At 34.0% G+C, this 14,278-nt stretch overlaps 1 protein-coding gene across 45 annotated transcripts; it reads right to left on the reverse strand.

Annotated features, from left to right (window-relative positions):
* Window positions 1-700: 700 nt before the first annotated feature.
* Window positions 701-10,806, reverse strand: LOC18427084 (Small nuclear RNA activating complex (SNAPc), subunit SNAP43 protein). Of its 45 annotated transcripts, none has more exons than XR_016048023.1 (10): window positions 10,683-10,806; window positions 8,325-8,401; window positions 8,081-8,210; window positions 7,870-7,983; window positions 6,684-6,882; window positions 6,558-6,603; window positions 3,749-3,824; window positions 3,362-3,589; window positions 3,007-3,078; window positions 701-839 (listed from the first exon to the last, which is right to left on the reverse strand). XR_016048023.1 is itself a non-coding variant. In XM_088856587.1 (9 exons), the coding sequence occupies exons 2-8, from the start codon at window positions 8,379-8,381 to the stop codon at window positions 3,363-3,365; spliced, it is 846 nt and encodes a 281-aa protein (XP_088712713.1). In that variant the 5' UTR covers window positions 8,382-8,401; window positions 10,683-10,806; the 3' UTR covers window positions 2,851-3,078; window position 3,362. The 45 variants fall into 45 exon arrangements, 11 of the variants coding, with proteins under 11 accessions (XP_088712713.1, XP_088712763.1, XP_006836204.1 ...); XR_016047957.1 differs by having other exon boundaries at window positions 3,232-3,589; XR_016048289.1 differs by lacking the exon at window positions 701-839 and adding an exon at window positions 2,851-2,886 and having other exon boundaries at window positions 6,684-6,879.
* Between the last annotated feature and the right edge of the window lie 3,472 nt (window positions 10,807-14,278).

Here is a 14,278-nt window from a genome sequence, read left to right on the forward strand (position 1 = left end):
AACAATCAAATAGTGTATAGAACCGAGGTTGTAAACAATCAAAATAAAATACACCTTCAAATAGTATCGAGAAATGTTGTTTCAATACTGGAATTATAGTCTTAAAATATATTTTTATCTCTAATTATAAAATTTAAAGCTTCAAAAATAATGTAGATCGAGTGGATCTATGAAATTTTAAAAATCTAAAAAATTGACTGTTCAAAATGAATTACAAGATGCACTCTTTCCAAAACTTGAAATCTATCTATTTCTTACGTCCATGCATCTTAATATCGAGATGATCAATTGCATGATATTTGGGCATCAAAACAATGTGAAATTTTTGATATGAGCTCTAATTTGATTGTTTAGAGCCTCAGCTCTATATAAATGTTTTCCTTTAACTATATTCAAATATATTTCATATATTGAGACCCAAAAAATATTACAGGACCATATCCAACCTAAATAGTATTCGGGTCCAAGATTTGAACCCAGACCCACCCCTATAAACAACTTACCCCCACTCAAGATCTCAAAAAGAGAGGCTGCCAACAGCCCAACACAGTGTCATGGTCGGTCTGGAAAGCCCGGCCTGGCCCAAAAAGTTAGGGAAGTGGCCACATTATGCAGCTAGCGTGGGGCTACTAGCCCAAAGATGGCTGTATGCCTGGGCCAAAGCCCGACAAGGAGAGGTGCCCTTGTCCTGGTTATGTGATTTCTTTCTTTTGTTCTTTTTTTTTTCTCCTCGAGTCTATCCCCAACCACGGGGCGGCGTTATGGGGAGCACGCCCGGCTCGGGTCAAGGCTACGCCACCCAGTCGATTGTTGATGGCCTTACTCGGTTTGTAGTGCTCCTGCTCCATAGAGAGAAAGAATATGGAAAACTTATTAAAGTATACATGACTTATCCATCATTTGATATTGTACTTATTTCCAAACGATTGTAGCTTGAAAGTTTAATTTTTTTCACAATTATAATGGTCCAGGTCAAGATGATCGTTTTAAAATTCTTTCACCTACAAAACTGCAATTATCCATCAATTTTAGGGGGAGGCTTTACCAGCCCTCCATTTGTATGAGTCGAGGCTCTAACCAATCAAACTAAGATGCACCTTCAAATAGTACCAAAACATATTGTTTTGGTATAAGATATTTTTGTGATGGCTTGAAAATTTATTTTCTATTTTCAATTATAAAATTTAAATATTAAAAAATAATATAAATCGAATATATCATTAAACATTTGAAAATCTTGAAAATTGACAATCTAGATAATACATTAAAATATGCATTATTTCCAATATTTGAAATCTATTGTTTTTTATGTATGTACATCTTGAGGTCGAATTGAATTGACAACATCAAAACGACCTCTTCTAGTGAATTTTTGAGATGCACTTTAATTTAATTATTTAAGGCCTCACCTTATAGAAACCTTTTCCTTATATATAAAGTGCCCTCGTCATACTGTTGAAGTAAGGTATACCTTTAAATTTTGGTTCGAATTGTAGTTTTCATGTCAAAAATCTTATGATGCCCTTGAAAATAAATTTAAAATTTAAAAAATTAGTACAAATCAAATAATCTATAACCACTCCAAAATATTAACAATTGACAGACCCGATAACTACTAACAATATGCACTATTTTTAGATCTTAAAATTCATTTTTTATTCATATCCATATACTTCAAAGTTGATATGATCAATTGGAAGGCACTCTCTTCTAAAGGGTTTTTGAAGTACATCCTACTTCAATAGTATAAGGTTAATACCTTATATAATTCCTCATATTATAAATCATTCAAGGTCGATATGATCAATTAGAAGGCACTCTCTTCTAAAGGGTTTTTGAAGTACATCCTACTTCAATAATGTAAGGTTAATACCTTATATAATTCCTCATATTATAAATCAGTACAAGGAGTCCACCAAAGAGCCCATGATGAAAGGCAAACCTTCTAACATTGCTATATAAAAAATTATACAATAAGACCAAAGGTGATTCCAATTAATCTTGACTGTTGGATGAGAAATTAAGTGGTTGCATTTATTAACCAAACTCAATGTTCAAAAAAATTCATCTCAAACTTTATCACACCCAAGCTATCAAATTTCAGTCATAAATTATTATAACCCCTAAATAGTCTCATTGTATACAATCATTTTTTACATCACAAATTAAAAGCAACCATAAGGTAAGAAAACCTTATCATTGATTCGGAGCTGAAATCTCTCTAGAAATTGTCGTTCCAGCGCCATAAAAGTATCAAACTGATCGCATTGACATCAACAATTCAAACCATAAAATAAAAACACTCGGCTCAAATATCTCCACAAATTGCAATTCCAAAGCCAAACGAGCGTCAAAATAATCATCTTGACCTCGACAAATAGGGAACTGAATAAAAATAATTGATTTCAAGCCCTAAAAACAATGCACCTTGTAGCATGTTCTAATAATGTTAATTTTCAACACTAAAAAATCCACCAAACTTACCCCACATTTGGATGTACAAATTTCACAATAAAAGGAATAAATAAATTGTCCATAATAGGTACCTATGGCACAAGAACTGCATGAAATGCCGCTTTACTTTTTATGATAGAGACCAAGCCTTAAGCAAACCACACCATCCACCCATACATTTATCTATGCATCATAAAGAAAAGGGGCTTTAAACACACTATCAAGATGGCGATTTCTAGCGCTGCACCATTTAGACTGGAGTAAACACATTTCATCATACACGCCTAGGTCACATTCCAGCTTTTCACAAAATACCTTATGTGAACATCAAACTTTGGCCTCAGAGTTGGAGTTCAGCCATATAGACCCGCCATACATAAGCCCAATTCCAACACATCAAAGATCAATTCCGAATTCCATTTCAGTTTCAAACTGTATTTCAAATCATCAAATAGAACTCAACTCACTTTTACAACAGACAGCTGACAATAAAGAACCAAAATTTACATAAAACCCAATCAAGTTTCAATGCTGGCACTTCAGAGAAGTTACCTGAAAGCATTTTATAATCGTCATGGCCTCCGATCGAATCTGAACTGAGTATCTCTACTAGTGCCTGATTTACTGGTCAATTGAAATTCCATCAAGTGCAAGTATGGAAACATAATTAGCTTTGCTGGCTATGACCGTCTTGAAACAAGAAAACAATAAGATTCTGAATCAGTAAATGCATTTTTACTTGAGGGTAATATGTATTACTTAAGGATCACAACTCACTCTATCATAGTCTCATGGGATGTGCTTCAACGGTGTGACAGGGTTTGTATCAGCGGGGGATTGAGGGACCGAAGTTTCTCTCTTGTACAATACAAAAGTATCAAAAGTGTATATATATGTGTGCGTGTACCTCACACCGATGAATGATCTTCCAACATGAGCTCCAACTGGTTTTCGAAATCATTACATCCATTAGTATCATTGTTCATGCATGTGGCGCCGTCCGTACCTATCTCTCGATAATAAGCTTGCCGCTGCAATTCCCATTCCTCTGCAATCTTCGCTACTCTCTCCCCTGCAGTTTCCTCTTGTATAGCTATGTGCTCTATGTCTTCAACTCTTACAACCTTGCCAGCCTCTTTTAATGCAAACCCATGTTTCATAAGTTTCAAGTTAGAAGGAAAAAAAAAAGGGGGAGTGAAGAGGAATAGAGAGAATGAAAGGAATACAAAAAAGAGAGCAAAGAGAGTACAGGATATCCACCACATTGAGAAAGACAAAGGATGAAATACTTCACCTTGTAAAGCTGATGCCTTTGTTTTTGCATAATCTGCTGATAAATTCTTTAGCCCTTCCAAATCTAATTTAGAACTCTGATCCAAGTAGAATTGATGACTAAGCCACATATTCAAATTACACAAAGAAGAATATGCTTGGCGAAATTTCCAGCTTTAAATAAAAAAGGTCAAAGTTTCACTGCCAGAAAGATAAAGTGACAAGGGAATTTATGAGCATTAAGCCTATCGTTTAAATCCATCCACATAAAACAGCTCTCTCTTTCATGACATGAAGAAACACTAGTTTCAATGTCAAATGTTTAGAGAAAAAGAAACTAATGTCATTCTCAGTAACCGCATTACTATAACAATGGTCTTTTACATCTCCAAGAAAATTACGAGGAATGCACGTTGAAATGAAGAAGCATTAGAGAAAACACAATGATGATTAGTATTTCATAAAAGGATCATGAAACTTCCGAACAGGGAAACTATGGAACCACTCAAGTCACTTTTGAATGGACATGGCGCAAACAGGTCTTTAACAAATATGGTAGAAAATATAATAGCGTGAAACCAAAAGTCATCACTCGGAATCTATAGTATTTCAATTTATTCACCCATTAATGATCTACAAGATATGAACTTGTGGCTTTCTTTTCTTAATACAATATAACTCTAAATTAGCCGAACTCGACATGGAAGAGGAAGAAAGCACCAGAAAAGGAGGAGTGACCCCATTAAAAACCAAAACAAGAAGAAAAAAGAAAAAGGTCAAGCCTGGTGAAAGGCCTTAGACCTGACCATTGGAAAAGTAATCCAGCTGATTTGAACTCAAACTTTAATTTGGCATGTTCGATTTTGTTTACCATTGACATGGATCTCTTCTTGCATTATCAACTATGAATGGAAACACTAGGGGCCTGCAGCTTGATATGAAACTCAAAGCCTCTCTATTGTATCACTCTCAATGAACAGTACTACTTATAACCAAAATCAAGACAGGGAAGACCTCAGAATCTCTATGCTCAGATTTTTTGCCCAAAAAATGTCAGTTATATTTATGGATAGATATTCAAGGCACCCTCAAATTACAAACCACTGAAAGTGGACCTGCATGCTATTTCCTATGGGCCACCAGCCATGTTGGGTAGAAATTAACCAGAGGTAAGGGGAAACAGTTTTCTAAAGCACTTTTGATTGAAATAAAATTACACAAGCATGAAATGAAATATGGAGAAAATAAAACAAACAGCTTACTTGGCCTGACACCCAGAGTAAGGCCTAGATCAGACTGATGAGTTTTCTAGTCTAGACTTCTCTAACTTGAAACAACCTTGAACGTATCTTGGCTTGAATATTTGGACTTTGAGCTCGAGGTTAGATGTCCTAAAAGTCTAGGATTTTTTACACCATAGGCATAATATCCATAGGGTGAGAAGTGTAGAGAACTAATGGCTTGCCTAGGGAATTTGGAACTTCAATTTAGTCTTTAGGAAGTTTAGAAGTGGTCTGAAATTTCTGATTTTAGGGCACAAGGATGGGGTCCATGCCCATACGATAGGAAGGGGGTCTCTTAATTCCAAACCCTAGAGCAATTGAAGCCGGACATATTTATAGAAAACGGCTTCGTAATAGTTAGGGGCAAGAGATAGCTCGATCTGGGCCGTTCAGTTTCCCTACTATGCGCTTTGCATCGTTGAGCAAACTGTGGCCCCATCTCATGCCACCATGCTTGCTAACGCCTTGCATGTTCACCTAGGTTTGATTTTGTAACAGTTAGGATTGATTTGGCGGTAAACCGATGTGATCCACTTTAATTTCCCTTAGAACTTTCCATTTTGGTCGATTTGGCAGTAAGCCCATATGGTCTTCTTTAATGCCTCTAGAACTTGTTTTTTGGGCTCATTGACCTTAATATGGGTCATTAAGGGCTAATTTGGGTGATTAGGGCTCAATTATGTTTAAACTAAGGCTGGAGGGCTGATTAAGGCAATTTGGCACGTTTTAATATATGTTTTGGCTCAGATTTATTGAGTTTCGGCTTAACTAGGTGGTCTACCCTAATTAGGAAAGCGTTTAGCTTGGGTGGCAGGTTTGGGTAGATTGGTAGGCTTATGCTCTAATTTCCATGGATTTTTAGTTACTTTAAAGTTCCTAATTTCTACTTTCTAATGTCTTCTATCAGGGGATTTAGAGTCTCCAACAGCTGATAATATTGAAATTACTGAATAAATTAAATACCTACTATCACATAAATCACCTCCGTATTTTTTTGATGCATTAACCTATTTCTAGAGTTTTTTGAAAAAAAAATGATATTTATTGGCCGCTAGACAGCATCAAGCCGCATCACCTCATCGGGCCCCCGACTACATCGGGACCACATCCTTCATTTCAAAACACTGACCTATACACCTTGAATCGCCAAAATTCCCTATTTTATTTCCTCTACAAACCAATTTTGCAGCAGCGAAGCATCTTATTGGAAGCGCATCATTAAACATCTGAAGTCCACCTTGCAAGTTCCTAAATGGGCTTGATGCGATAGAGCTGATGATCGCTATCTCTTGTATAACCCATAGTCCCATACTATCCTAGAAGACTATGTAACAAGGATACTGACACAGATGTTGCATGTGGACATGGCTATGAGTTGTCAGATATTGCCCTACAGAAAAAGGAATGCCTAACACTGACAACTTCATACGGTCCATTTATAGAAGTGCTGCATCAAAGAATCACCATGAGAAACGTATTTCTACATATTGGACAAGCATCCGGATGCTTTTCATTAAAGCAAAGGGGCTAAAAGGTAACAGCACTTACCAAGTCCATATTCACATGCTCCTCAATCTTTGAATTTGACAATAACCTGCTCAATTGCAAAGAGATCAGAAAGACTAGCCCATTTTGTAATCAAACAAAAAGTTTAGAAAGGGAGAAATGGGATACATGTCATGTGCAGCACGAATCTGCGTATTCTGCTGCTTTGTTATTCCACTGATGACTGCAGTCACTGAATCCTCATTTGCATTAACATGGCCAAAAAGAAACATATTCTTGGACAGCATCCTTTTCACGACAGCAAGTGCTATCTCAATCCCATTGCGTTTAGCATCAGCTACAAGGATTTTGAGCTTTTGCAGCTCTACTACAAAAAAAGAACAGTGAAAACATTTTCTCTCTGTCCTATTAACTGATTATTCAAACCAATCACATAATTAATTCACATTTGAATCAAGTAAGATATCTATACAAATTCATTAAGTCACAAAGACCCTATCTCGATCACATACCAGAGAGCTGAAAGGTAAATGATTGAAAAAAACACCCTGTGCAAGCAGAGTTACATTCGTAGGAATAGGATATGTCATCTTTCAAAACTCGTTTTTTTAAAAGTCATCTTTCAAAACTCTTCCCATAATAAAATCAATCGGGGGAAATTTTTAGAAATGTTTCCATATTTCTTCCTATGAGGAAGAATCCTACAATCCAAGCACTATAGAGTAAATGTGAAATTAACTCCAAAACCTAGAGATCAGTCCATCTTAGATGTGCTTAATAAATTATTGTAGATGAGAAATAAAATGTAAAGCAGAAGAATTATGAATTTTATTTGGAAGAGAGAAACTTTGTGCAGCTCTATCATTATTACAAAATATGGGTGTGAGAAGTATCAACCAATACACAAAAAAAAAATTACATATATAGAGGCATGCTTAAATGCACTTGCATGCTCACATGAACTAATACATGTCGGCATTATTGTATCTATACATGTATACACAACACAACATGTGTTTATGATGTAAACAAGTTATGTATGAATGTTTTCCAAATAAAAGCATTGGGAGTCATCATCTGAAAAGTAACAGCAGATACACACGAGATAATTAAACTTATTATATATGCAAGTTTACTAAATAAAAGCTTCACGAGCATCAACTGAAAATTAAAAGCAGATGCATACACATACAAGTGTATCTATCCATGCATACATAGACTAAAAACGAAGAAACATAGTATCCAGGGGAATCAGTAATGTCAACTGTAGCTTCAACCAGACATTTACGAATTCCATCCTTCCATCCACATAGATAATGTGCCAATAATTTCATAAAAGAGTGTAAAGTCATACCAAGTGATAAATAAATCTTGAAAGGTGGAACAAACGGCTGAGTTTCATAAAGGCAATATAAGCAATATAACCCACCCAACCTCTTTGATAAAGAGCCTTCAGTTACCATATAACCTACATACACCAAACAGAATGATGTCAGCCAGTAGAATTTAAGATTTATACATGAGATTACTATAAAAGTTACAGACCACCACAAGTTCGAGGATACCAATTGCATGAGCATACAATGCCTGCATGAAGAATGCCAAGTTATGTGAACTTGGCATGGCCTCATAAATATATGTGAACTTTCTAGAGACCCAAACTTTCTTCATCTCAGCAAGTGTTACCGCTCCAATCTAGAGATAAATTTACAAAGAAGGCATGACTTAGAAGATCACAGAAATTAAGCACCAATAGAGCAGATGTGTACAAAAAAAGACAATCTAAAACATAAAACTTTTCAATTAAACCTCGATGAATTCACCCAGAAGATCGTCAACATCACGCTTGAAAGGAGTGAGGTCCATTATTTCATGAATCCTATAATCTGTCGAAAGAAAATAAAAGTCCAAAATTGGCTTCATTATTTTATAGCCCTTTGAATCAGAGGCAAAAAGGTAAATTTAGCATTATTAATAAGCACTTTATCACAAGTACTAAGCAATAATGCGAGGCTACCCGTGGTGCAGGATCACTTAGGAAGACTTTTCACATAACTTATCAGCAAGATAAAGAAACCATAGCAGTTTACAACACCACAAACATTAAAAAACATAATAAAGAAATGTGAAGAACCACCACAATCTCAATAAATTCCTTCCAAAAGACGCGCCTTATAAATAACAATACCCCTTTTTGGTTCGCATGACGTAACAACAACCTATATGCCATCATTTAGGACCTTCAAGCATGAGATCCACTCAAAAAATAAAACACTACTTTTGTGGTTATTATTAACAAGAAACTATTCAAGTCTTAATCAATGAATTATAAGTCAAAGGTCATGATCCTCTGAGAATCATGTGGATTAAAGGAAAAAGGAGTAAATTTTTCAAGCCCAAGGAAAAGTAACAAAAAAGGTCATTTTTTGTTTGAATATGGAGCCAGCATATGCTCTGGATATGTTATTGGTGCACTTCTATACATTCAATAACTAGAATGACTACATTACCATCTTACAATGTTACGGATACTTTAGATAGTGATTCAGAAATTGCTAATCCGACACGGAATTGCCTATTTCATATTGGAAAAAAAACCAAGTGATTGCAGGCTGAAAAGGAATCACCTGAGTCTCCTGATCTTGTAATAATAGTTGAAGTTTTCTCAATAAAAATAGCCCAATCCGGCTCAGGCTCGGGCTCAGACACCAGCGAGAATAGGCCGAATATGATTTTTTTAGCACTTTTTCAGATTACCAAATAAGTGACATTAACGTACAAACATGAGAGATTGGGTTATCACTCCAATACCCAAATTCTCTTTCAAACATCGCATGACAAAATCTTATTTCCACTCTTAACTCAAAAAAAAAAAAAAATCAACTAAAAAATAAGCAAAATCTCGACATCGGACCCGGGACTCCAGAATTATGAAGTTGGGTCCAAACAATTCAGGGATATCTAAAACCTCATTTAACTACAGAAACCAAAGGATTTAACCACTAATTACATCTTCTAAGGCTATTTTATTTTTATTTTTTTTCAGTCATTTATAAGATCCTCTTTATTTTCAGCAACGTTTAGAGCTATAATCGACAAGCCATGTTAAAACCTTCATCTCCACATCTGTTTGTTCGTAATCAATTTGACATCAACAGGAGACAACAGACTGACTTTCGTAATCAATTTGACATCAACAGGAGATACCAAATTAACTTTCCTAAACAATTTGACATCAACAGGAGATACCAAATTAACTTTCCTAAACAATTTGACATCAACAGGAGACGACATACTAACTTTAATCTTATTTCTAGTAACTAATACTAACTTTAATCTTATTTCTCGTAATTAATTTTAATCTCTACTTCTTCGATTAAGTCACCACTACATCAAGAGCTTCGGCATCAGAAGCCATGTCATGGCACAATTCGACATCATTTTCGACTGTATTTTTTATTTATTTTCTAAATTGATGCCCATCAAGAGCTTGGGCACCAGAATTCTGTGAAGCCACCGCTACCATCAAGAGCCTGGGCATCAGAGGCTGTGTCATGGCATAATTTCGACATCATTTTCTACCATATTGCTCATTTATTTTCTATTTTTCATTCCCATCACCCAATTAAAAAAAAAAATAAGGGAAAAAACTTCTCGATAAATCTCTGGGGAAAAAAAAAGAAGAAAACAATATATATATATGATTCCATTGCTCATTAATACATGTGTAAGTATTGCAAAATCAGTCTCCATCATGAATATTCAAACACCAAAAATTAGATATAAGTAAAAACCCAACTTTGACGCTAAAAATAAGAAAACACCAAAAATAACAGAAAACAAATAAGAAAACAAGAGATAATTTAACTTGCCCTTGATGAAATTGGGACGCATATTTTCTGAAAATCTAAATGAATCCAACAACAAACGAAACAGAAAACTCAATAAATACGTTTCTTATCAAAATGCTGGGAAACAAAAGAAATCCTCCAAGAAAAAAAAAAGGGGGGAGAGAAAAACTAACTTGCTCTCCATCAATTCTTATTCCATTCTCTCTAACAACGTGAATATCCAAAAAAAACAGAGAGAAATTGAGGATTTTCTAGAGGTTTTGGGGAACAACGAATTTTTCCAGTGCAAAAATAAATAAATAAATAAGAAAGTTACTTCGAATGTACTGTCGATTTGCGTTCTCGCTCCTCGTTTTATCCTCGGTCTTTCGCCTCCTCGGCCCTTCTCTCTCGGCCTGCGAAATTTAGGGCACAGGAAACCGAAATGTTGGCGCCACTTTTTTCCTCGAGTTAGAATATGGTCCACAAAAACACAAAAATTACTTCCCAAAAGAGAAAAACGTAGGATGGGGTTTGTATAGAGCCGAGGCTCTAAACAATCAAAGTAAAACATACCTTTAGATACTCTCCAGAAATATGGTTTCAATATCGGAAAGATTTATAATAGCCTTAAAATATATTTTTATCTTTAATTATAAAATTTAGAACTTAAAAAATAGTGTAGATCCAACAGATCTATAAAAACTTGAAAATATTAAAAATTGACCGTCCAAAAATAAGTTACAAGACTTACAATTTTCAAAAACTTGACATCCATTTTTTTTTTTTTTTTAAGTTTATACATCTTGATGTCGAGATTATCAATTTGATAATATTTGGACATCAAATCAACTTCTTCTAATAAATTTTTTAAGGTGTGCTCTAATTTGATTGTTTAGAGCCTTAGTTCTATGTAAACTTTTCCCCCAAAAAGGGCATGCTGTTTACCGCTACTCCCTTGGTCAGGATACCAACTTCGGGAATATTTTTTACTCCTAAAATTTTTAAAACTTCATAAGAATTAGGAAAAAAATTATATAAATGCAGCTCTAAATAATCAAATTAGGGTGCACGTCAAAAAATTTGCCGGAAAATGTTGTTTTGATGCTTAAATAACTTCGTGATTATCTCGACCTCAACATGCATGGACATTAAAAAAAAAATGACTTTCAAGTTTTGGAAATAGTACATCTTGTAATGTATTTTTAGACCGTCAATTTTCAAGTTTTCATAAATATGCTCAATCTACACTTTTTTAAATTTTTAAATTCTGGGTGTGGTTTCTATGAGGTTGCAATCTTATAGATCCAAATAAGGTGCACCTCCAAAATTTATCATAACATGTAATTTTGGTGTAAAAAATTGTTACGATTATCTCAAAAATTATTTTCATATCTAATTATAAAATTTCAAATTTCAAAAAATAATTAAAATAAAAAAGATTTATAAACATACGAAAATCTTGAAAATGGATAGTTAAGATAATGTGTTACAAGATGCACTATTTGTGGGACTCCAAATCTTCTTTTTTTTTCATATACATACATCTCGATGTCGAGATTATCAATTAGAGAGTGTTTTTCATATTTGTACCTTTGTAGGCCCCTAATAGTAACACATATGAGAGGACCCAATGTCGTTGCCAACGGTATATATGGCTAGGGAAGATGCACCTAATGGTACTACGAGGTAGTTTGGATTGTAGCTATTTTTTATTTTTTTTTTGTTTTTTTTGAGAAAAGGTTAAAATGATGATGATGTTGATATATATTTTATTTGAATTTTATGTTTTTTAAATGAACTAACTATGACAATCAAATTATATATGCAACTTCATTGTCTCTCTCTCATTTTGAAGTATTTTAGTTTAGCCAAATGATTATATGATCTTGCGGGGGCAATATCATACATTCACTCCCTCCCTTTGGGTGAAACCCTGTTTAGAAGATTTTTAGGGCCTTAAATTTTGGTGATGTAACATTGTACATCGTCATTATTAAAGCTTTTTTCCAACCAATTGAGGTCGGCTGCACGAATCATGGTTCATCATGATAAGTTTTAACAAAGTTATACGTTGGCTGCCTACCTAACACAACACACCTCATTTACTTGAGCTTGGGACGGGTTAAGGGAAAATGTAAGGTCATCACCCTTCTTAAACCTAGTTGCCAACTTTAAAAAAAAAAAAAACAATAATCGTACACACTAGTGCATTCTTGGTTCGACCCAGGAATCATCACCTTATTCCGGTTTTACGTATATATAAGAAGACGTCCGAGTCTAAAAGAGAACCGACAGTTCCACACAGTAAAACGTTAATTCTATATAATAAAACCAATTGTTTAAAAAACGGATCGGTGACCCGGATCGGGCACCCAAAAAACCGATCCGGATCGACGAATCGGCGATCCGGATTGGAAATCGGGTGAATTGGTCAGAATAAAGCTTAAAAAAAATCCAAAAAAATTATTAAAATTCATTATAAATATTGTTTTTTAGGAATTCAATAAGAAATGAGGATACTCCATTAAGAATTTTCATGTTTTTGAATGAATATGCGAATATTGATACGTTCTTTCCTTGCATGAACTGCCATTCAGCATTTAATTTACATCACACAAAAGGATAAACATAGAATTATCATGGAATAAGTATATCAACATACATGGACTACAATAAAGCATAAAATTAGTAACATATGATCTAAAAATAAAATGATAGACGACGTTATTGTTCTTCTTGGTCACGCTGGTGCCATTGATTGAATTCGTTTAACAATTCATTGATTCGATCTAAAAACGAATCATCGATATTAACAGGCGTCTGACTATTCCCAAATCCCTGAGTGTTAGTGTTTTGTTGCGTTCCCAATCCAAAATCTCCGAAGCTTGTCCATCCTTCATGCTCACCTGCACTGTCGTGCTCATCCCTACACTGTTGCTGTTGGGACTCGATATGTGAATAATATGGCTGGGATAGGGTGGCCTCTGAATCATCATCTCTCTCGTTTTCTCTTTGAATAATATGGATTAAAAAAAAAATTTAACAAATTTTCAAAAAAATCGATCATGGATTAAAAAAAAAAAATCACAAATTTTCAAAAAATTCTATCATGGATTACAAAAAAAAATTCGATCATGGATTAAAAAAAAAATCACAAATTTTCAAAAAATTCAATCATGGATTACAAAAATTCGATCATGGATTACAAAAAATTCGATCATGGATTACAAAAAAATTCGATCATGGATTACATAAAATTCGATCATGGATTCCAAAAAAAAAAAAAGCATAAAAAAACAAAAAAATTCCATCGTGGATTACAAAAAAAGAAAAAAACAATTCGATCATGGATTACAAAAAATTCAATCATGGATTACAAAAAATTCTATCATGGGTTACAAAAAAAAAAAACAAAAAACAAAAAATTCGATCATGGATTACAAGAAAAAAAAACAAACATTTCGATCATGGATTACAAAAAATTCGACCATGGATTACAAAAAATTCTATCATGGATTACAAAAAATTCGATCATGGATTACATAAAATTCGATCATGGATTACATAAAATTTGATCATGGATTACAAAAAAAAACAAACAAAAAAAAAACAAAAAATTCAATCGTGGATTACATAAAAAGAAAAAAACAATTCGATCATGGATTACAAAAAATTCAATCATGGATTACAAAAAACTCTATCATGGGTTACAAAAAAAACAAAAAACAAAAAATTCGATCATGGATTACAAAAAAAAAAACAAACATTTCGATCATGGATTACAAAAAAAAAACAAACATTTCGATCATGGATTACAAAACATTCGATCATGGATTACAAAAAATTCTATCATGGGTTACAAAAACAAAAAAAAAAACAAAAAATTCGATCATGGATTACAAGAAAAAAAAACAAACATTTCGATCATGG

The sequence above is a fragment of the Amborella trichopoda genome, chromosome 1 (genome assembly GCF_054954075.1).
Source record: "Amborella trichopoda isolate Santa Cruz 75 chromosome 1, AtrichopodaSantaCruz75HAP2 v2.0, whole genome shotgun sequence".
Taxonomy (NCBI): Eukaryota; Viridiplantae; Streptophyta; class Magnoliopsida; order Amborellales; family Amborellaceae; genus Amborella; species Amborella trichopoda.